Source organism: Boleophthalmus pectinirostris, unplaced genomic scaffold (assembly GCF_026225935.1).
Source record: "Boleophthalmus pectinirostris isolate CB_2022bp ecotype Guang Dong unplaced genomic scaffold, ASM2622593v1 HiC_scaffold_15, whole genome shotgun sequence".
Lineage (NCBI taxonomy): Eukaryota > Metazoa > Chordata > Actinopteri > Gobiiformes > Gobiidae > Boleophthalmus > Boleophthalmus pectinirostris.
In genome coordinates, this window is record NW_026571070.1 from 24,662,830 (window position 1) to 24,685,280 (window position 22,451).

The 22,451-nt window shown below is 38.2% G+C and overlaps 1 protein-coding gene across 1 annotated transcript in view; it reads left to right on the plus strand.

Annotated features, from left to right (window-relative positions):
* Positions 1-22,451, plus strand: part of myo3a (myosin IIIA) — a 52,614-nt gene that overhangs the window by 24,163 nt on the left and 6,000 nt on the right. Inside the window, exons 12-34 of the mRNA XM_020935622.2 lie at positions 728-844; positions 1,153-1,257; positions 1,978-2,065; positions 2,805-3,003; positions 4,007-4,105; positions 4,231-4,345; positions 5,856-5,982; positions 6,571-6,781; positions 7,229-7,376; positions 9,646-9,799; positions 10,508-10,596; positions 10,680-10,809; positions 11,866-11,948; positions 12,136-12,177; positions 13,302-13,385; positions 14,188-14,262; positions 14,347-14,552; positions 14,618-14,729; positions 15,405-15,567; positions 16,230-16,316; positions 16,401-16,524; positions 17,334-18,282; positions 18,897-19,032. Coding sequence (XP_020791281.1) covers positions 728-844; positions 1,153-1,257; positions 1,978-2,065; positions 2,805-3,003; positions 4,007-4,105; positions 4,231-4,345; positions 5,856-5,982; positions 6,571-6,781; positions 7,229-7,376; positions 9,646-9,799; positions 10,508-10,596; positions 10,680-10,809; positions 11,866-11,948; positions 12,136-12,177; positions 13,302-13,385; positions 14,188-14,262; positions 14,347-14,552; positions 14,618-14,729; positions 15,405-15,567; positions 16,230-16,316; positions 16,401-16,524; positions 17,334-18,282; positions 18,897-19,032 — 3,643 coding nt within the window. The remainder of the gene's footprint in view (positions 1-727; positions 845-1,152; positions 1,258-1,977; positions 2,066-2,804; positions 3,004-4,006; positions 4,106-4,230; positions 4,346-5,855; positions 5,983-6,570; positions 6,782-7,228; positions 7,377-9,645; positions 9,800-10,507; positions 10,597-10,679; positions 10,810-11,865; positions 11,949-12,135; positions 12,178-13,301; positions 13,386-14,187; positions 14,263-14,346; positions 14,553-14,617; positions 14,730-15,404; positions 15,568-16,229; positions 16,317-16,400; positions 16,525-17,333; positions 18,283-18,896; positions 19,033-22,451) is intronic.

Here is a 22,451-nt window from a genome sequence, read left to right on the forward strand (position 1 = left end):
CTGTTCATTTTCATGTAGATGTTATTGCTGGAATGTTTCACAGTATGGTTTTAAACCTATGGTCGCATGCTTGTCTCCATAGTAATACAGTAGATCAATTGAATGGATTTGTGTGGAACATTCCTGACAAAAGAAAACAATAAGCAGATCCAATCCAATCCAACTTTGAATAAAACATAGCATAAAAACTAAGTAAGCAAGCCAATAAAAAACATAAAAAATACAAAAATTTGCAATAGACAAATAGAAAATATAATATAAAATAAATGTCAGTCAGTCATGCCAGGTTAAAAGCTCGTTTTTTAACACGACTTAAAAGCATCAGCTGAAGGGGCAGTCTTAAAAGTTACATCCTATTTTTAGAAATCATTCAATACATCACATGCTTATCTAGGTCCATAGCTAACTTACTTTTAACACTCAACCATGTCGTCCACGATTACTAAGTGCAAAATCCATCAAACACGTGAGCTAAAATAGATTGACTGATAGAAAAACTCGCCAGTGGATATTTACGGCCATTCCTCAAGACAATGATCTGAGCTGTTGTTGATCCACCTGCCTTAACTCAGGGACCAAATCAATCACATGAAGATAACACTGATGCCATGTCTTCAGGCAGGACATAGAATAAATAATGTACATAATGATTTTAATGAGGCAGCCCCCACCTCCCCTTCTCTTCTGTTTGCAATCTTATATCATGTTATAACTATGTGTCTTTCAGAACACTGTCACAGACCACCTCCAAAACCGCTATGAGAGGGACGAGATCTACACCTATGTGGGGGACATTCTCATCGCAGTCAATCCATTTCACCCAATGGACATTTACACTCCCGAGGTCTGTGGACGAAGCTGTAATACGTCTCAATGATAGTTTATGGATTTCGGTTTGACACAGGATCATATATTTGGTCTACACTCTATGTCACTGTAAGGCAGCGGGTTAACGGGGGTAATGGTCAGGGGTCTAGCACTAAATTCTGGGCCTACAAATCATCTTGGTATGCCCTCGCTATATGTTTTCTAATGAGAATTGCACATACAGACTTTGTGAGGGGGCCCTTCCCTCACTGGGGCCTGGGTAAACACCACTCTTTCCCCTCCCCCAGTCTGACACCCCTGGTAATGGCTGTTCTTTCTCTTCAGCATTCTAAGATGTACATAGGAGCAAAGCGCAAAGCCAACCCACCGCATATATTTGCTGTGGCAGACATCGCCTATCACTCCATGGTGACGTTGAATACAGATCAGGTACAGTGTTTCAAACTAGGACACTGGTTTTCAAACTGTGGTCATGGGCTCTTCCATGGTTCACTTTTAAAATATTTGCTTAATTTATGGTAAATTTTATTCCTCTTTTGGGTTAGCCCTTAGAACTAGTTAGGGTTGAACCATTTGGGAAAAATCATCATGATTCATATGTTAAAGCGTCCAGAAGTAATGGTGAAAAGACTGAAATATGAACTGACAAACTAATACAAGAATCACATTTCAGAACATGTTTGTACAGATCAAACTTCAGAATTTGTAGTTTTTATGCAGAATAAGACAGATATTTGGTTGTTCGTAGAGGAAATTATGATTATTACATTACATTAGAAATGACATTAAAATACAGACAGAACTAGAACTAATTGCAGTTGTAGAGTCCTATTTTAGCCCCAGTTTAAACCTGAAATTGTACAGATTCTGACCTGCAATCTTAAATCTGATGGTACTTGAAAAATCAAATATTTTGCAGTAACTGTGGTGGTGTGAAAGACGTATGTATAAACGAATAATTCAGGAACACCCTACAAGATCCACAGAAACACAACTTATTTTCCAATCCAAAGTGGTTTAAACCAGTAGTCTGACCATCCTGCATGTCTGTAAAATCCTACTCACTACAAAAAGATAGAAATTAAACTTTTGTAATTTCATGAATCAGTAATTATCAAAAGTTGCTAATATAATGTCCCTTTTCTCTAGTGTGTCGTAATAAGTGGAGAGAGCGGAGCAGGGAAAACAGAAAGTGCCCATCTCCTTGTGCAGCAGCTCACGTTTCTTGGAAAGGTGAGTTCATCAACAAACTAGTTTACATACCCCGGAATATGAAGGCGTTTGCCATTAGTGGAAAAACACAATTACACTCACAGTCTCAGTTCTGATTGCACATTCAGAGAGCTTGATGCGTCAGCTAAACCATTATGTACTGCAAGGACAAGCCAGTTTGTACCTCCAGCTTCTGTCAGTCACAATTTCTAACTTAATGAATAAATCAATTTCACAGAATATCTTACATTGACCGTATAACAGCATGCGGAATAGGTTGTGTTCACGTTTTTGAATTTGATGTTGATATAATTTCAGATGGAGGGCAGGAGATTCACTGTTTTTGAAAGTAATAGCAAAACTTAAGATTCACACATGTTGAACCTTATCATTATTAGAGACTGGCTCCACAAACTTGCCATGTTAATCTTATGGTTTCAAGTCCTTTCAACTGACAACAATCACGTCTTTGCGGTTGAATAATGGCCCCACTTTCTGAAGGTATTGTGAAAGATTATTTTCACTCCATTTGTTCATTTGTTCTGACAGAGAAGATGTTGAACTTTGTGCCAGTTTTTGTTTCATGTGGATGGGCCGTGTTACAGTAGCATACATAAAGCAAGTCAACAAATCTGCAAACTGACAGTTACTCAGCAAATTCCACCATAGAGTTCTGATGTGTTCTCCAGCTGAGTGTTAAACTATAGAGATTCTATAATGTTATGATGTCATTTGAACACATTTTTTTCTGTTATTTTAGGCAGATAACAGGACGCTGCAAGAGAAGATTCTACTAGTCAACAATCTGGTAGAAGCATTCGGGAATGCATGCACCATCATCAATGACAACTCCAGCCGCTTTGGCAAATACTTAGAGATGAAGTTCACCACTGCAGGGACCGTGGTGGGGGCTCAGATGTCTGAATACCTGCTGGAGAAGTCCCGAGTCATCCACCAAGCCACGTAATTACACTATCAACTTGTGTTTTTGTGCTTTTGTCCAGACCTCCTCGCCTTGTTACAACCCCGACCTTCATTTGACAGTGACATTCTGATATTTTAATCAAGTCTGTGGTCTTTTTGGGAGAGAACATTGCAAAGCGGGTTATTTCTCATCCCTCCTGCTAGGGATCAGTGCGTAATAGCCTGCCTTTCTTCTCCTAACCTCTGCCTTTCCATCTGAAAAGCACTGGCATTTGCCTCCAGCCTGCACCAGTCAATCTATCTTTTCTTCTTATCGCGTGTCTGGGGACTGAACCAGGTCAAGTGCAGGGACTAGCTTATTTCCTGTTTGATCAAAGATTGTGGCTTTCACAAGTGTCCTTAGCAGAACATCAAAGGTGGAGTTTGGGTTTTTCATTAAAACAGACACTGGGTCAGACGGCATTGTGGCTGCATGCCCACAGCACAGACACTTTTCACTGGCTTTAATGGACGGTTATGGGGAGATAATCGAACCCAGTCAAGATGGATTACTGTAATTTCAGATTCTCTTGTTTACAAGTTAGGAAGTCCACAACACTCAAAAACTACATATACATAACACTGATGTTCAAATGATGTTACCATGTAGATAGAACATAAGTAAATTTGTGAGTAATCTTCTCACTATATCAGCTGGAAGCCAAAAGGTCTATACAGGTCTAATCTTGATAATGCTGAATTCCCATAGTATTGAAAATGTTCAGATTCTAGAACATGATGTTGGAGGCAAGAGACACTCCTCATTGTCCTTTGCCAAGAAACATCCAAAAGGCAAATTTACAGATTTCTAACCTGATCAATTCTATGTGTGACTAGAACTACCAACTAACATAAATGTACATTTTATAGCTGTTATTTGTAGCTGCTTCCCATCTGTATAAATATTATTGGCCTATAGTATATCGTCATGTCACCTGAAACCCTGCAAACCATAAAAACGCTCTATTTACATATTTGCCTGTATTTTGTTCTTTTTTTGTAGTGGTGAGAGAAACTTTCACATCTTCTACTACATCTACGCCGGCCTGGCTGACAGAAAGAAACTCGCCCACTACAAGCTCTCTGACAGCAAAACACCTAAGTACGTTTGACGTGCTTTAGTCCCGTCTCTAAGCCTGTTATTTTCCACCACTGCTTCTGAAAAACTCCCTTTTCCAATGATTCAGGGGCTAATCTTGTTGTTTTTCCTGTGTTTCGCCTCTGCAGATACCTGTTTAATGAGCACATTAAATTAGGGCCTGACATCGTGAGTAACACCTCGTACAAGGAGCAGTTCGATGCAGTGGAGCAGTGTTTCAAAGTCATTGGATTCACCCTCGAGGTAAGCTGCATACCATGATGCTACCATTATTGGTTGACTAATATATTGTATTTTGTCATAGCTTTTGTCAATGCTAAATTATTTTATACAAAAACTAAACAAAAAGCACAAACATTTTCAACCACAACAAAAAACGTATTAACAAAAAGGATAAGCGGAGTAAAGTTACCATTCGTAATTAGACTGGACCATCCGCTCCTGTTGCGTTCTTACATATCATCGCTAGATGCTATCTATTTTACTGCTGCTGCTGCTGCTATGCTATTTTACTGCTAATTGTGTACCAGCTTTGGAGAGCACAGGTGAGCCTGAACAAAGACCAGGTGAGTGGAGGGAACAGGATGGTAGCTTTAAAACAAAACAGTTTTTTGGAATCAGAAGAACTCCTCACATCCATCAAAGAGACCCAAAACAAACCCGAGTTTAATATACCCTCAACATCCAAGGAATAAGTTATATGAAATATACAGATAATACAGATAATTTGAGAAATGAGAAATTATTATTTTTGGTTACACAAGATTTACGTCCAAAAGACACAATCTTTCTAATACGTTTCCTGCTAATCAGCGTTTTTAGCCCAAGTATTCTTCAGACTGTGGCCGCTCTTCGGGCACACTGAGTGACTTGGTGATGGAGCACAGAGCTGCAGCACTGTGGAAGCTAATGAGGCCCAAACAAGTGATTGCCTCTGGGATCAGCACGTCAATAGCACTTATCTTGTAATCACTCGGCGTGGCTCTAGCTACAGTATTTGTCATATTGTTGTGCAAGAAATTTCTCCCAGCATAATCTCTTTCTTTTCTGTTTATGCAACTTAAGCATCCATTGTGAGGCTAAATATGCACACACCAGTCCAGGAACACTGTGCACCAAGACTGCTTATGAACAAAGGACGTTTTGTTAATATGCGGCAATAGTACTACTTAAAGACATTGTGATAGTGGAATTCATAGAACATCTCATTATATTTTGTTAACTGTATGTGATATTTTAGAACAATACATGTGTAACTCAGAGACTGATTTTTGCAACTTAAGTACAGAGATTTAGGTTGGGATAAGGGGTAGGTGAAAACAGGAATATTCTGAGCCTTGAATGCTGGACAACACAACATTACTCAAATGTTCAATGAGTCAATTAAAATACAACTCTGAGTAAGCTGAGAAAGTAATGATGAGGGAACACCATTACAACATTAGTTAATTAGCATAATGTGTCCCTTTTAGAAACCGATACAGTATACTTATGATTGGACCTGGATAGTTTTTTCCATCTTCGATTACTAAACTAGGTCAACTAAAAGATCCCAAGTTGAAGTGCAATTCTGAGTACAAGTACTGAGTAAAAAATTGCATTAACAACGGTGTGCAAATTATTCTTTGATATTGAGGTAGAGCCCCAGGACATGTTACAGTGAAGACTTCTGTATCTAAAGGAAATCATTGAGTACAAAGTGTCTCAGCCCATTAAGCTCTACATGCACTGCTCTCTGTTCTTCTCTTGGCAGGAGCTGGGCAGTGTTTACAGCATCCTGGCTGCCATCCTCAACTCCGGGGATATCGAGTTTTCCGCCGTGGCCTCGGAGCACCAGACAGACAAAAGCGAAATTTCCAACATCTCTGTGCTGGAGAACGGTGAGAGATTGCAGCTGACGTAGCACTGACGTCAAACCAAATACGACTCTGGATTTCTCTCACACACACAGCCCTCCCTCCTCCAGCTGTGTTAACTTCAATGCAAATGGAGTGAAACTAAATATGTGGAGTGTTTGAATGTTGGCATAGAAAAAAAACAATAAATTTTTATAAATCTGCCTTTACTTTTTGCCTTTACTCAGGATTTGCCTCTTTCAATGTATCCATGGATATCTTCTTGCATGGCAGCTATAACCTACACATATGTAGCATAAGTATATTTACTACAAGTAGTACAGTACAGTGACAAAGTAGTTAGCACTCTTATCTCGAAGTAAAATGGTCTCAGTATAATGGTACTATAATCTCAGTGGACGTTTTTCCCCTAGCTCCCTAAAACATATGGAAGAAGCTATCTAGTTAAATCCTATCTAAAGGTCTGCCCCAGCAGCAAAATCACTGAAGTGTATGTCAAATGCTGAGAATTTGCCTACGGGGATTAAAAAAAAAAAAGTTTGAATTCTGGCTTCTTTATCCTGGCCACTGCTGTATACTTATTTTATCATTTGCCATTTTCTCTCTTCACAGTTGCCTCTCTGCTCTGTATCCGTTCTGACGAGCTCCAGGAGGCCCTCACCACTCACTGCGTGGTGGCCCGGGGTGAGACCATCGTCAGGAACAACACAGTGGAGAAGGCCACGGTGGTGAGGGACGCCATGAGTAAAGCCCTTTATGGACGCCTCTTTAGCTGGATCGTCAACCGCATCAACTCTCTACTGCGGCCTGACAGCCAGCAAGGGTGAGGGGTGATTCAGCACATGTCAAGAGCAATAAATCATACTAAAATAAACAGAAACACAAGATCTAATTATAGGTTTCACAGTTGCTTGTATAATTGCACAGAGAGCAAGTATATGGGAGCTTTTGTAAAATTATAACACATTAATTTGACTTTCAGTCAGTGAAAGATAATCCTTCTAATAATCCTTTTTGTTTTGTTTGTTTGTTTTTTTTAAACAAATATTACTAACTTTTCTCAAGGTTATTACTATTATCATTTCAATGAAATCACCAATATGGGCAAAGACACTTTTTTGTGGTGAATGTTACCCAAGTTACCAATAGCAAAATGGAATGCAGTTTGCGTTTGTGCAATTATTCTATCTGTTTTTTTTATAGAGCTGTAACTGTGAAAATTTAAGCAAGAAGCACATTTCAGTGTTAACATTTTTCTCTTTTTCTTTAGGGAGGATGACAAGAGCATAAACATCGGCATTTTGGACATCTTTGGTTTTGAGAACTTTAAGAAAAACTCCTTCGAACAGCTGTGCATCAACATCGCCAATGAACAGATCCAGTTCTACTTCAACCAGCACATCTTTGCATGGGAGCAGGTGAGACTATCAACACAGCCCTTAGTACTACAAAAACATCCTGCTAGGAACTTTGCCTGTGTTTTTCACCTTGGTACTAGCTCATTTCTATGTAAATGGCTACCACATGTCATCATTTTTCACTGGACGCTTTAAGGAAGTTGGCAAGGGTAAAATATGCTGCTGTCTTTATTTACGGGGCGAAATGAGCTTGGCGATCTGGGGTCTTTATGTGCTCTCGTGGGTGCGTTGTAGCCTTTGGGGGCTTTACAGAATGGTTTGCTAATGTTAAATGATTTGGTCTCACCCATAGGGGCACAATAAATCACCCGCCAATGAGGGTCAATTAGGAGTGGGAGACAGTTAGTGTTAAACTCACTCTGGGGTATTGTTGGCACCCTGCCCGGAAATACACTGCCCTATACAGCCCTTTATGGACTTGCCATATGGAAGTTATACAATGTGAAGATCGGATTCACATAATCTGAAATATACAATCTACCATATGTGTTCGGTATTAAATATATCATATAGTGTTGGGAAGTAACATGTACATTATAAGAAATGGATAGTAAACGGTGAATCAAGCTGTTTTTGTTCAATGTTGCGTTTTTACACTAATTTAAATGAAACTCAAAGTAACAGTATTCCAAGTATTCAGAACCATGTATCAGAATGTCTTACTTATCTTATTCTGAGATAAATTTTCAAAGTATTCTTCCCATCACTGAACATAATACTATCTCCATGGGTACAGCAGCTGACACTCTCAGGCCAGGGTACAGGTCAGATCTGTGGAGATGCGAATCTGCTCTCACTACGAATGCTTGTTTTCAAATGTATCTTTTACGCAATATAACACCGCTTCTTGAATACAGTTAAATATGTAAGCGTGATGCCATACTGTGGAACATTCCAGGGATAGCAGTGAAATCTCCATGGAGACAAGCAGGGGGATGAGTTACATAGTGCATCTTTAATTGGTCGACATATAAACACACACTTGTAAACTAGTTTTCACTTGCTCTCCCTTCAAAATATAACCGTTTATTTGCACCTTATATGTCTGAAGTCTAGCATATTGTGGTTATCTGTTTGGCGTCCCGTAGGTTTCCCAGTGCGCCGCTCATTCCGCTCACACTGTGAATTTCATGCTAGATTGCGCACTCTGATTTGATGTTGTTTGTTCCTGTTTCGTCCTTTTCCTTCTCAGAATAGAAGTACAGAGTAACATAGCTGACTCATACTAGCATCTCTGAGTTAATAAGGTGGGATTTCTGCTTCCCTTTAACTGAAAAAAGACTTACATAAGACCACAATTAATCCAATTGCAAGCACACATTGTAATACATTTGATTGGCTGTTAAATGCTTTGAAATGAATGCGTAAATGAGGACAGAACACAGATCAAATCTCAAAGTGTTTTATCATGCTTGCTGCTCATTTGAAAGTTAAATTAATATTACCTTGCTTGAATGTAGGCCTATGACATTAATCTGATTATTATTGTGATTACTGTTCCAAAAATTATGATCATGTTGAACTGATTGTAGGGTTGGTAGGTGTGGTGATAAAAAACTGAATTGTGTTCTGATCTCAAGACAAAATGCGATTTAGTGCTTTTTCGATAATGCAACTCCTCCCACTACTCCTATTGGTCAGCCTCTGTCATGCCAAGTGAGTGACAGGTGGATTCAACCAACCTCAATGAGGTGTTAATTCGAAAAGCAAAACCGGGCCAAACAATTTGGGGAAAATATTGAATTGCAGTTTTTATAACAATTGCAATTAGGCTTGTGTTTAATAAAAAACGGATTCTCTTCAAAGTTCACATTTTAATTGACAAAAATACTGTAATATAAACTTACTGTGTGTTTCAGAACATGTTTGTACACATCCAAACTACAGGGTTAGAAGTTTTTATGCAGAATAAGTCTAAATATTTTGTTGTTTATGGAGGAAATGATGGTACTTCAAAAATTACAGCCTTTCTGATTTGCTAATTGAGTCCACTCATATTGCAATTTCGATTTGATTGCAATTAACCTCGCAGCCCTAGCTTGAATGGAATGACCTGTTAATAACATATAAAACCATACTAACTGCCACCATTGTCTAAATTGTATCTAAAAAAAGTCCTGATGTGATTTTTTTGGCATGTCATCCACCCTAACTGTAATGATGCTTGTCCTGCCCCACAAAACAAAGAAGAAGAAAACCTTATTGTAAATTATATTATGTCTATAAATAAAAAGTACATGGATTGACTGTGTGTGCTGTTTGTGTGCAGGAGGAGTACCTAAATGAGGAGGTGGATGCGCGCATGATCGAGTACGAGGACAACAGGCCTCTGCTGGATCTGTTCCTGCAGAAGCCTGTGGGCATGCTCTCTCTGCTTGACGAGGAGAGCCGCTTCCCACAGGCCACTGACCAGACGCTTGTAGGTCAGTGCCTTCAGCTAATGCAGGGACAAGACAAGTCCGCCCACGCGCTGTGTATCATTTTAGCCTTAACAGGGTAGAACAGTGGTAGAGACTGCAATGGTATTCCCTATTAGTGTTATGAAGGTATCGCTATTCTTTGTTGAGTTATATAATTTGAAATGGGCTTATTTATTTAATATGAATAAGCTTCTGATACAATATATGTCAATTGTGTGACGACTGAGGGATTACACAGATATAACACTACATAGTAATATAAAAGAAAGTACTATAATTTAATGTTGGAAATAACATTATATCGGCTGAAGAAAGAGTGTTTCTTATTATTATCATGGTATCAGAATCAGTATAGAGTATCAAATCTGTTCCTTAGTATTGAAATTGAGTTTGAAATTATAGTATCGTAAAAACACTAATGGGGTGTGCCAAGTACTTGTCTCCATGGAGTATGTATTGCATTAAGCCTATCAATCTTGCATTTATTCAATTATAGTTGTTTTTGTTACCTAAAAAACATGCTTTCGTACTGTGAGCATGGTCCCTCTCCACAAATTTGACCTGTAACAGACTGGTAATGTCACCTGCTTGTCTACATGGAGTTGAGTTAAGATGAGATAAGTTTAATGCCATACTGTGGAACATTTTGTGCAAATCTAAAAGTTAACTAAGAAGTTGAATTCTTCAACTTTAACATTTGTGTTTACACAGAGAAATTTGAATGTAACCTGAAGGCCAAAAGTTTCTGGCGCCCAATGAGAGTCGACCTAGGTTTTGGTATCACGCACTATGCAGGAAAGGTACTACAATCCTATTTAAAGCCAATACTCCATACTCACAACAACTGAATCAGTAGTCCACTTTACTTTTTCAAATCCATCAGGTCATTTACAACGCAGCTGGCTTTTTGGCAAAGAACAGAGACACCCTGCCAGCCGACATCATCCTGTTACTGAGGTCCTCGGAGAATGCGCTTATCTGCAAACTCGTCACTCATCCACTCACCATAACAGGTCTGAACTTTGGCTCTGTGTTTGCCACCAGATTTAGTATTAAAGCAGGATGTTGTTAACCTTTTAGTCCTTCACTCTTTTAGCTGCCAATCACAAGTAGCAGTAATCACATAATAGTTTTGGTCACATAAGTGTCATGGTCTTAGACTAGGGCTGAACCATTGGGGAAAAAATATCTAATTAAAATGGGTCTAAACACTCTGCCCAAAACCATTTTTTAAATAAATTGTAGTGGTCACAGGAGCAGCACCAGGACACACCCATTTTTGACTACACAGCTACAAATTTACCTAGTTTGCCAAAAAGAATTAGGAACAGTAGACAATTCAATTTGGATTGGATTTGTGGCCATACTGGCTTGTCAGAGCTTAATCTCATCAGATCTTAGAAGTTAAACAGGGCTAAGTCCAAGTACTAATTAAGTACTGGTTAGTACTTAGATGGGAAACCACTGGGAATTCTAGGTACCACAGTGGGGCGCCAGTGGCAAAAAAAACATTTTTGTGTCCTTAGGCTATACACTTCACCCACATTGCCTAGTAAGAAAGTGGTGTGTGTGAGAGTGTGTGTGTGAGTGAAGGCGGTGGTCGGAGGGGGTGATGGTGGTAATTAGCAGCCTTGCTTCTGTCAGTCTGCCAAAGGGCAGCTGTGGCAGCAGTATATATACATTATATCTGAAAATCAGATTCTCTCCAAAGTTTACATTTGAAACGCATCCATCTAGGAGAATATGATCTTACAAACAACATGTTTTTAAGCACACGTTTGTGTAGATCCAAACCACAAGGTTCACAAGGTCGTTTTCATGCAGAATAAGACAGGATATTTTATTGTTTGTGGTATTAATTTGGGAACTTTGGATTTGCTAATTGCTCCCATTCAAATGACAATTTTGATTAAATTTCAATGAATCTTGCAACCCTAGTTTGAACCTCACTAGAAGACCAGAATAATACTATTGACATTTCCATTAAAGCACTTCTGACATTGTATGAGTTGAGATGCCAGTGTGTCCCTAGGCCCATTCTGCTAACTGTCCCTCTGTTTATTTCCCAGGTAACCTTGCCCACACCAAGGGCAAAGGCATAAACACACTGCGCAGCCCTCGAGCCACGACACGCACCACCAACCTCTCCAAGGTACTCACACCACTGTCCCTGTTCACTTATCTCTATAACTTTATATGAAGAGGTATTTGAATTAACTCCTCCTCACTTTTCCATTCTCTTTTGATTTCATACTTTAATTACACTTTCTGTTCTTTGGTGACTTTAATAAACTTTACTTTCTCTCCTCTCTCCTTTTCTCTGCTTTCTGCTCTGAAAGATGGGAGTGCTTTCTTTGTACAGGTCTTGTTCTTTCATCCAGGTAAATTGTATTTCAAATAGTACTAGTACTTGTGTAGTCGTGTTGAAACTGGTTAAGCATACATTTCAAAAGTACATGCATAAAGGCACTGTACCTGTCTTTAAAATGTGAAAACAGAACAAGTTAAACATTTTGCAGAGGTCCAAAATAAGTTTATTTATGCTTTTCACAACTTTCAGAGACCAGAGTAGAGTTTTGTCATCACAGCCAATCTAACAACAACTAGCATGCTATCCACGCGCTATCTATTATAATTAGATGCAGACAGTACAGTACACGGTGTACTTCAAGAGCTGCTTATATAATATATCTGTTCTAGGGCCAGACAAATTTTGCTCAAATACATGAAAAAAATGGGTTCAGGCCCTTTAATAATAGTCCACCCTTAAATATTTGTGTTGTGTAGTTTGTCGAAATACAGCCTCTTCTATGAGGTACTACTATATTCTCTGTTAGATTAAACACAGCAAAATGAAACTGGCCAATATTCTGTAACTCGGTTTCATGTAGTGATAATATGAAAACCACTATTTAAACCTGATATCTTGCCAGTATTTGGTCTCTGTTTCACACACTATTTCCAACACCATAAAAAGTTTCTTGTTACCATTGCCCAATTTGTTGACTTAATTACGTTCTGTGTAATAGCAAATTAGTTTAAATTGTGGCGGCACTGGATTACAATTCTGCTAAATGTAGTCTTGAGGCACTACTCTAACCTAAAAGCAATTGACAGTAGCTCCATTCAAATGAACTGTGCTTGATGCGCCCTGAATCTATTTCCATTTATCTGCATATTTTAGAAAAAAGCTCATCAAAGGATCCTAAGAGGAAGCTCAGAGCGGTTACATTCTACAAACAGTGTGGGGCTCTTGTGCTTTTAAATGTGCTGCTCCCTGGTGTATTCTTAACAAGTACCCATGTATACTATTACAGTTTATGTCTTATCTTAATACAGTTACAGGTAGTATAATGCAATCTCAAACATACTACTTACTGTAGGCTATTTTGGTTTTGAGATTGCATTATACTACCTGTCCACTAGAGGGTTAGGCTTTCTACACACTTTTATGTTAAGAATAATTTGTATACAGTGTTTTATATGATGACATATCTCTTTACAGTCTCCTTCTCTGGAATTCAGCCCTGACAAAAAAAGCTTTCTCGATGTGCCATGTGATGACATAATGCACATGCAAACGGTGACTGTGGTCTTCTAAAAACAATCCGTTGTTTTTAGAAGAAGTGTTTTGCAGAATAGATACACCCTTCTCTTTCTAATACAGTGATTTAAATTTTTTCCTTTCATTTAACAACTTTATATTTTTTTACTTTGTCTTTGAAGTAATGTTTATGTGTTCACAAGGTTTAAAGGTTCTTTGTGGGACTTGCAGCCCTACAGTTATATGTAAAATAAAAAGTAAACTTGATAGATGAATGTGTGTTTATAATGGTGTATATACTTATAACTATGGTCAGATATGGATTTTTTTTTTTTTTTTTTTTTTGCCAATCCCGATATCTGATATTTGTCTTGCTGTTGTGACTAATTACTGATATTTGCAGAAACTAATATTAAGCTTTTAAAATCCAGAAGGTCAAATCTATGTTAAGTTAGTTAGTCAAGTTTGCAAACTACTCACCCTTATAAAAAATAATAACAAAATGTATTTATTTGGCATATTTTAACTCATGAGTCTGAAATGACACATGGGCACATATATTGGTGCCAAATATCAGCCAAATTTTCAATACTGGATACCAATAGCTGGGTAAATCCTCCAATATCACCAAAAACACTGATAACTGGTAAACCATCTGTATTTATAACCTACTTTGTATTTGTACACTTTTCATGGTCAGTTTTGCAAGAATTATTTATCAAAACCTAATATATTGTGTATTATCTAAGCCTTTCTCAACCTGTTTATCTTCCATCAAAGAATCTTTAAACAGAATTTTTTTTGCTGCTATTCATGTATTTGACCTTGGTAATTTGTATCTCTGCAGTCTGACCGAGACACACCTTACCACCCACGAGAAACCACCAACATGAGAACGCAAACTGTGGCCTCCTACTTCAGAGTAATTTCTATTTAATCCCAACCAAATATTTTTTTCTTATTTTATTGATCTTTCAAAATTGCAACCATCTTGTATTACCTCCAGTACTCTCTGATGGACCTGCTGTCTAAGATGGTGGCAGGACAACCCCATTTTGTGCGCTGCATCAAACCAAACAATGACCGCCAGGCCAGTAACTTTGACCGGGAGAAAGTGCTCCTCCAGCTGCGGTACACGGGGGTTCTGGAGACAGCCAAGATCAGGCGTCAAGGCTACTCCCATCGCATACTGTTTGCCAATTTTGTCAAGAGGTCAGTGTAACAGTCATGTTCATGAAGTTTGACTAAAATATGGCTAAATATGGGTGTTTTTATAGGTATTTTATTTTGGCTTTCAATGCAAACGAGGAGCCACCTGCAACGCCAGAAACATGTTCTGCAATTTTGGAGAAAGCCAACCTGGAGAACTGGGCCATGGGAAAGACAAAGGTTCATACACCATACAAATTATTACCTTGGATTAGTCTCAAATTATATTTGGAAGGAGTGAAGTAGTATTTTTCTCTTTTTGAATAAGCAATTTGCAGCAATTATCTTATCTTATTATTATCTACTAATAATTGCTTCATCACCTACCCATTTTCTGTTTTCACTTCTGATTTGGAGTGACACATTTGTTGCTCATACTTTTAAGGCAATGTAGCACACCGGGTACATTTACTTTCCCAGAAAATCAGGTAAGATCTGACTTTGTGCTTGAATGCCCAAAAGACCTGTTGAAACATATCAGTTAATTAGTCGGTTTTTAGAGTTGTATTTGGAAACACAATGCTTTTCAAAATGACTACTTCAATATTTAACAGTTTCCCTTTCATTTTTGTCTGTGTCACATTAGTTTGCCCTTTTTGCATAATTGTCCTTGTCAACACTTTCAGATGTGATCAGAAAGAAATCAGTTACTCACATCATATTCAACTGACATTTCAATAACCCCAGAAATCAGATAAAGATCAGATTTTTGGTGTACAGGCAGACATAACCATTGCCACATGCAAGGAATATACATTTTATTTTTTACAGATGTACTATTTATTATATATGTGTTTGGATAGGAAATTAAAAACATGTTACAATTAAAACATTTTTATTTCTGTTTATCCCCAGGTGTTCCTTAAGTATTACCATGTAGAGCAGCTGAACCTGATGGTGCAGCATACCACACAGCGCATCGTCCTGCTCCAGGCTTGTGTGCGTGGCTGGTTAATTGCCAAACGTTACCGCCGCATGTTAAAGGAGCGGGAACAAAGTGCTCTGGTTATTCAGTCAGGTAGGTACCACTATCACACCTGCAACTATCTACCTACCTAGAACTAAAAAAAAACAAAAACAACAATAATAGCAAAAACTGTGAGGTGTGTTGGGAACAACAAAATAACTACTGACTATTTAGCTAATGTTATTAGATCAATCCTGCTGGACGTAATGTACAGTCAAGCTACAACACGGTATCAACATAGAGTACAGTTTGACCCAATAACATTAGTGATTATTCTGTTATTCTCTCATTAGTTATTCTGTTATTCCCTAACAAGGTGCAACATTTAAAAAAATACTTTGTGGAGCTTTCTACCATGTTATAATATTGTTCCCTCATCATGCTCAGCCCACAAGTCAATGTCACCCATGTTCCAACTATTTTCCATAAATATACAAAAGCATGATACAAAACAATATACTACAACTTCACAAACCTAATACAATGCTCGGTACTTCCATTAGCGAAATGTACACTGATTGTGTGTGATATCACTCTGAAGGAGGAGAGTGGAGAGCAAAGGGAAAGGGGATTCAAACATCCATTGCTCAGTCTCCAATTCATCCTTTTCTTTTGCCCTCATCTTTTACACGATACACTGTCCCTCATCCTCTCTTCCACATTTTCTGAAACAGTCCTTCATTATGACATTCAGTTTGTTTTGATCTGCACAGCTTACAGAGGTCATCAAGCCCGAAAGAAAGTGGCAGACGATAAAAGCAAAGCCAAGTTGGAAGCATTCATCATGCAGTTTCAGGCCGGTGAGAACAATAAGATCCAGTCATTTGAATGTACAGACTGTGAGACACTTATGTTTTTCATATCCGATTACGGTTTGTTCGCAGTTTGTCGGGGTTATCTCGCCAGAAGGAAATACAAAGAGCTGGTGGATGAGAAGAACAAAGCTGCCACAAAGATTCAGGCTCGATACAGAGGGCACAAGGAGAGGAAGAGCTTCCAGAGAAAACGGTGAGACATTTCCGCAATATACGTACAGTATTTGCTTTTAGTCAGCAGTTTCAAAATGTATTATCAATCTGATCCCAACTTAAAAGGAACGAAAAGAAATGTAAAGTTTTCAAGGGTGGAACTTAAAACACTGTTTCTGATAAATTGCAGCAACAACATGAAAAGAAGTAAACTAACTGAGATGAGAACAACTTTTTTTATATGGAATACACACAGTTAAAGTTTACTTTTCACTGAACCAAAAAAGTGAAAATATCTTTACTTTTTAAGAATAAAAATGCACTTTTAATCTATGTAATTGGCTGTTCGTGGGTTACAGTGTGATGGAAAGTAAGCATAGTTTCTACAGCAGTGGTCTGACAAATCTCTCTTTATTTTTTCTGGTCACCTCTGTATTTTTTCTCTGTCACATCTCAAGCCAGAACCAAACATGTCTGAGGAATCAGATGTCTTCTTTTCAGTGACACATGTGAAACTAAGGTGCTAAGTAGTCACCCATCATTTACAAACAAAATCAAATTTCTCTCACCTCAGAGTTTACTGTTTTCTCATTGATTCCAAAGTAATCCAGAATGTTTTTCAGTCCCCCGAGAAATTTTTTAGCCTTTTTTTTTTGTTCTCATAAGCAGCAGTTATATTTGTTTCATAAAGTACTGAAGAAGTACAAAATATTATATCTTTTGAATAAAAATGTGCTCAAAGTGGCGCCTCTAAAAAAGAGCTGCATATTCCGTGTGTGACTCTGCTAATGTAGTTTCTAATGCCTGCATGAACACAACCTTTGAACTTACCCCTGTTGTATGTTTTAGGGAGGCCATTGAGAAAGAAAAAGCTGAGAAGGCCTCTCAAGAAGAACAAAGCACAGAATCTGAGAAGGTTTCAGGTGAGGAACCAACATCAGAGGAGAAAAGCCCAGACCAGGTGTCCAATGGTGAGGACGAAGCCAAGGCCGCTGTGGTGCTCCAGAGCAACTACAGAGGCTACAAAGAGAGGAAGAAGTTTAAAGAGAGGAAGAAGACCATGGCTGGAGCTGAACTCGAAATACCAACTGAGACCACAGAGGAGGGGGGCAGTGGAGAGGCAGAAACAGCGTCTGAAAAGGCACAGGAAGAGCTCACAGAAACAGAAGGTGACTCAGTTATCGAGAACACCCCAGGAGATGAAGAAACAAACCAAGATAGCAATTTGGAAGATGAGACCAAGGCTGCTACTGTCCTTCAGAGCAATTTCAGGGGACACAAAGAGAGGAAGAGGCTACAAGAAGAGGGCAAGATCCCAGCCAAGAAAGATAAAAATGCAGAACCAACAGAAGAAGTTAATAATGAAGAGGTTGAGAAAGACGAAATGCATGCTAATGAAGAGTCAAACAAGGAAGCAGAGACGGAAGAGCTAAAACAAGAAGATGGAGAACCAGTGGACGGTCAGAATGGACTGGACGAAGAAAAGGCTGCTACGGTTCTTCAAAGCAACTTCAGAGGCCATCAAGAGAGGAAGAAGCTAAGAGAAGAAAGAGAGAAGAAGGCACAGGAGGAGAACGGAGAGGAGAGTAAAGAGGAGCAAGGAGGAGAGGTAGATGTTTCAGATGTGGTGATTGAACGCAAAGACGAAGGTGACGCCGAGAAGGAGAGGCAAGAAGAGGAGGAGGCCGCAGTCAAGATCCAGAGCAACTTCAGAGGGTACAAAGAAAGAAAGAACCTCAAAGCCAACAAGCAAAGTGCCCAAAATGATGCAGAGCAACTGGAGGACTTTTCTAAAGAGGTGAGTAAGGAATTTTATTGCTTATTCCAACTTTTATGGTTGAGGGTCCTCCACCTTCTTTTCTGCCAATCTCTATGGAGATCTTGCTTTGAATGTGTCTATGGTCAAAATTGTGCTATAGCAAGAACTGAGTCTGGGGTATTTGAATAAATCTGAATATGTGGCTTGAGTAGGCTCACCTGTCCACAGACCTAATCAAAGACTTGGCCTGTTAGTGTCACTTTCTGTTACGGAGACAAGCAAGTGGGTAGCAGCACTGGAAAAGTTATGCAGAGCACCTTTAAACCATAAAAATTTAGTTGCACACAATTTAAGTACAGTGTGTCAGCTGATGAATGTCAAGCTTTAAAGGTTTTTTATTGGTAGGAACTTTACAGGTTGTGCAGCTCAATATTGCCTTCTACCCTTAGTTGCACATTAGCTGGCACTTCTCTGTTAATTTGTTTTCAAGCATCTGTGGCAACACTTTCTCTGGGGAGTGGAAGTTTATCATATTTGTAAAGCCTAAAGTCGCTGAAGGCAACAACTTTATACAAACAAATTACTCAATACTTATGAATAAATGAGTCCCTTGTTGTCTTATTTTCCATGTTTGTTCCCTTGTCTGTGCACAGATCGCACAGGCAGCTCAGGACTTTGCCAGCCGGCAGCAAAAACTGAACGAGAAGCGCCAGGCCCATCAATCAAAGCCCGAGAACAATGTGAAGGAAAACATGGTGAACGGCCACGCTCCTCCGAATGCCCAACCAGGTGAGATAAGGCAGATTGGCTTGATGAAAAGCACATTATAATCCATTAGATACAATACAAAATTGTGTCATGAGCGGACCCCGGGTTAATATGTGTTTACAATATGCTCCACATTGTTTTTCATTGCATAATTATGAATGACAGTCAGGCTTTGATTTATCAGTTCTTGTCATCTATTCACTAAAGACAAACAAACAGCATATTTTGTATTAATACGCTGCACACAAGTATGAAGCAGAAAAAGTAGGGCCAAAATGTGATGACTACTCAACTGCAATTATTTATGCATTATAATATTATCGGCAAACAACAATATATTTTGTCTCCATGTAAAAAAAATCTGCTAACCTTGCAGTTTAGACCTGCAGTGTATTGAAAATCAGATACTTATCAATACTAAAATTAGTATTGAAAGTATATACTCACTTGAACTTGAAGTATCAATACAGTAATTAACCTTACCTGATTAGCTTCAGAATGATCTTGAGCAGTATTAGAAAAGAATAAAACCATATATCTGGTTGACAGATTACAGATATAAGACCACATGGTACTATTATTTAATGTTCAAAATGACATTCTACTGTAGTATCGGAATTGGTAATCAGTATCGAGTCTATTAGTATCAAAATTGAGTTTGAAATTGACCAATTTAAATCATTGCGATATTATATTTTTTTCCAAAATTACAATCCTTACAATACATTGACTGGAAAGTGGACGTAAATAAGTCCCAATAAGCATAAATAAGTCACTATGGAATGCTTAATTTCTATAACCGGTCTTCTGCTGTATAGTATAGTTATAGTAACTTACAGTATTTCCTCTTGAACCTGACCGAACTAGACTGAATTGTGTTGTCCAGGCCTGCTCATTCAGAACGGCAGCTAGGGACTTTAATACAGTACTCCCTTGATGCTATCTCCGGTTCACATGCTCTTTTCTTCCTCGTGAGTTGTGATTACATCAGAAAAACTGCGAGTCAAGTGCCCAAACAGGAAGCGCTCCTCTACCTGACGTGTCATCAAAAATCAAATGTGATGTGTACAGGCGATAGATGTAATTGCTTTTGGATGGGGAGGGGGGGGGATAATTGAAAGTTCAGTGTCCGGGAAAAAGCTGGTGGAGAAAATGTCACCCTCGCTGTTGGTTTGGACGTCATTGAATCATAATGATGAAGGGGAAATATAATTGTTTTGTGCTCATTAAAAACTATAGAGGTTTTCTGACAGAATTTGAATTTGTTCAACTGTTAAGGTTATGCTAGCCAATTGCGATGATAACAGTTAGAAATAGTATTTATAACAATATAAATAGTATTTATAACAATAATAGCAACTGTAACAGTATAGCAATAGTAATGACAATAGCAATAATAACAGTACAGTAATAGTAACAGTATCAGCAACAGTATAGTAATTGTTATAGTAACAGTATAATAATAGTAACAGTTATGGGTGTAACGATATCCAAGTCTCACGATACGATATCGTCATGATCTGAACTTCACGGTACGATATTTATTGCGATATCGTGGGAAAGCTCACGATATGGTGGGGAGGCTCACGATTAGGGATGTAACAATATCCAAATCTCTCGGTATGATATTTTTCACGATATACATCTCATGATTAGGTATTAGATATTAGATATTTATTTATTTTGTGGAGGCAAACGAAACTGTTAATATGCTCCTTTTTCCTTAAAATGTCTTGACAAGACTTAATCGAAAGAACTAAGACTTAAAAGTGCTTAGAACTGTTATTTCTGCTTGTATTCTATGCTGAAATGGAGCAAAGGATCATTGTCTCTCCTTGTTCTCTGTCTTTTTTTTAGCTATCGCTGCACCATAACTCATAATTTAAGCAAAGAGACTTGTAATTTGATACATTGTGATGGTCCACGATATTATTGTGAGAACTTTGATGTCACGATATTTTGGTTATTGTAACATCCCTACTAGTAACAGTACAGTAATAGTAACAGTATCAGCAACAGTATAGAAATTATAATAGTAACAATCATAATAATTGTAATAGTAACAGTAATAGTAACTGATAGTAATAGTATAGATTTGTAATTGTTTATTTGAACTGAGACAATTCATGTTAATAAATCTTTCTATAAATGTACCAGTATTAACTATACAGATAGATTTCAGATTTAGATTGCTATGGCATAGTGTTATAAAGTTATAAAAGTCACAAGACACAGACTTGTACACAACAACATACTGTAAGTCAAGGTCAGTATCCTCCGGCTTCATTGTGAAGTCATGCTTTTTTTTTCAAGTTTTAGTAATAGTGACAGTGACTGTAATAGCAATATTAATACCAATAGTAAGTGTAATAGACATAGTATATTAACATTTTTTGTAAAATTAATAGCAATAATAGTAGCAGCCTTAAAAGTACCTCTTACACATTTTGATGAGAACAAAAACTTGCCAAGGATATTACTGAATGAATTACCAATATTATTTCCAAAGCCTTCCACTCATATAAAATAATCCCCTATTATCTCATCAGGTCATTTCCTCATCGCCAGTTTGGTCCGTCCTCATAAATTTGACTTCATACCAATCACTTGTGACGCACCAAATGAGGGCTGAGTCACATTGTTCTTCATGGGAAAGGTCATCAAATGTTAATCTTGTTTTCACCACCGAGCGTTTCAACAATTATGGCGAGGTTTCATAATAAGTATGTGAAATTGGCTCTCGTCATTGGGGTAATACACGGTGACCTTTAAATGGAGTCGTAGTATGAAAACGACAAAGTTTGAACGCACCTTTACATCAGATTTGTACATGATGGATTGTTTGGGATTTTTTTTTCTTATGCCTTAGCTGTAATTAATCTCCTGCTGTAAACAAAGGTCAATGAAAATTATGATTGAATTAGCACGGTCACGCATCAACAGACAGTTACATACAATACACAGCTAACACCTCCCATTTCATGCCAGAGCGATGATGAGGAATTGAATTGCCACAAAGTTATAGAACAAGTGTTCAGGGGTTGGAAAATTCAAAGCCACCAAAGGCCTAAGGGTTAAACTGCAGTGGAGATGGAGGTCAGGTCGATAGGGGCGACAGGGTCGAAGGTTAGAGTGGAACACGCAGCTGGTTGCCGTTGTTTGTCCAGTCGCATGTAATGTAAAACTGTAGGGTCTGACACTGCCATGATACAGTGAGCAAGCAACCACAACCTGTCTGCTATCGAGAATACAAGACAAGCAAATTGAAGTAGATGGATAGAAACTTTCTTCATCCTGAAGGAAATTAATTTTTCAGCAGCAGCAACAATAATGATAATAATAATAATAATAATAATACATAACACAGTAATTCAATTATAGAAATGCGTTGTATACCTGTATGGCATGTGAAAGAAACGTGTTTATTTGTGATATGATGT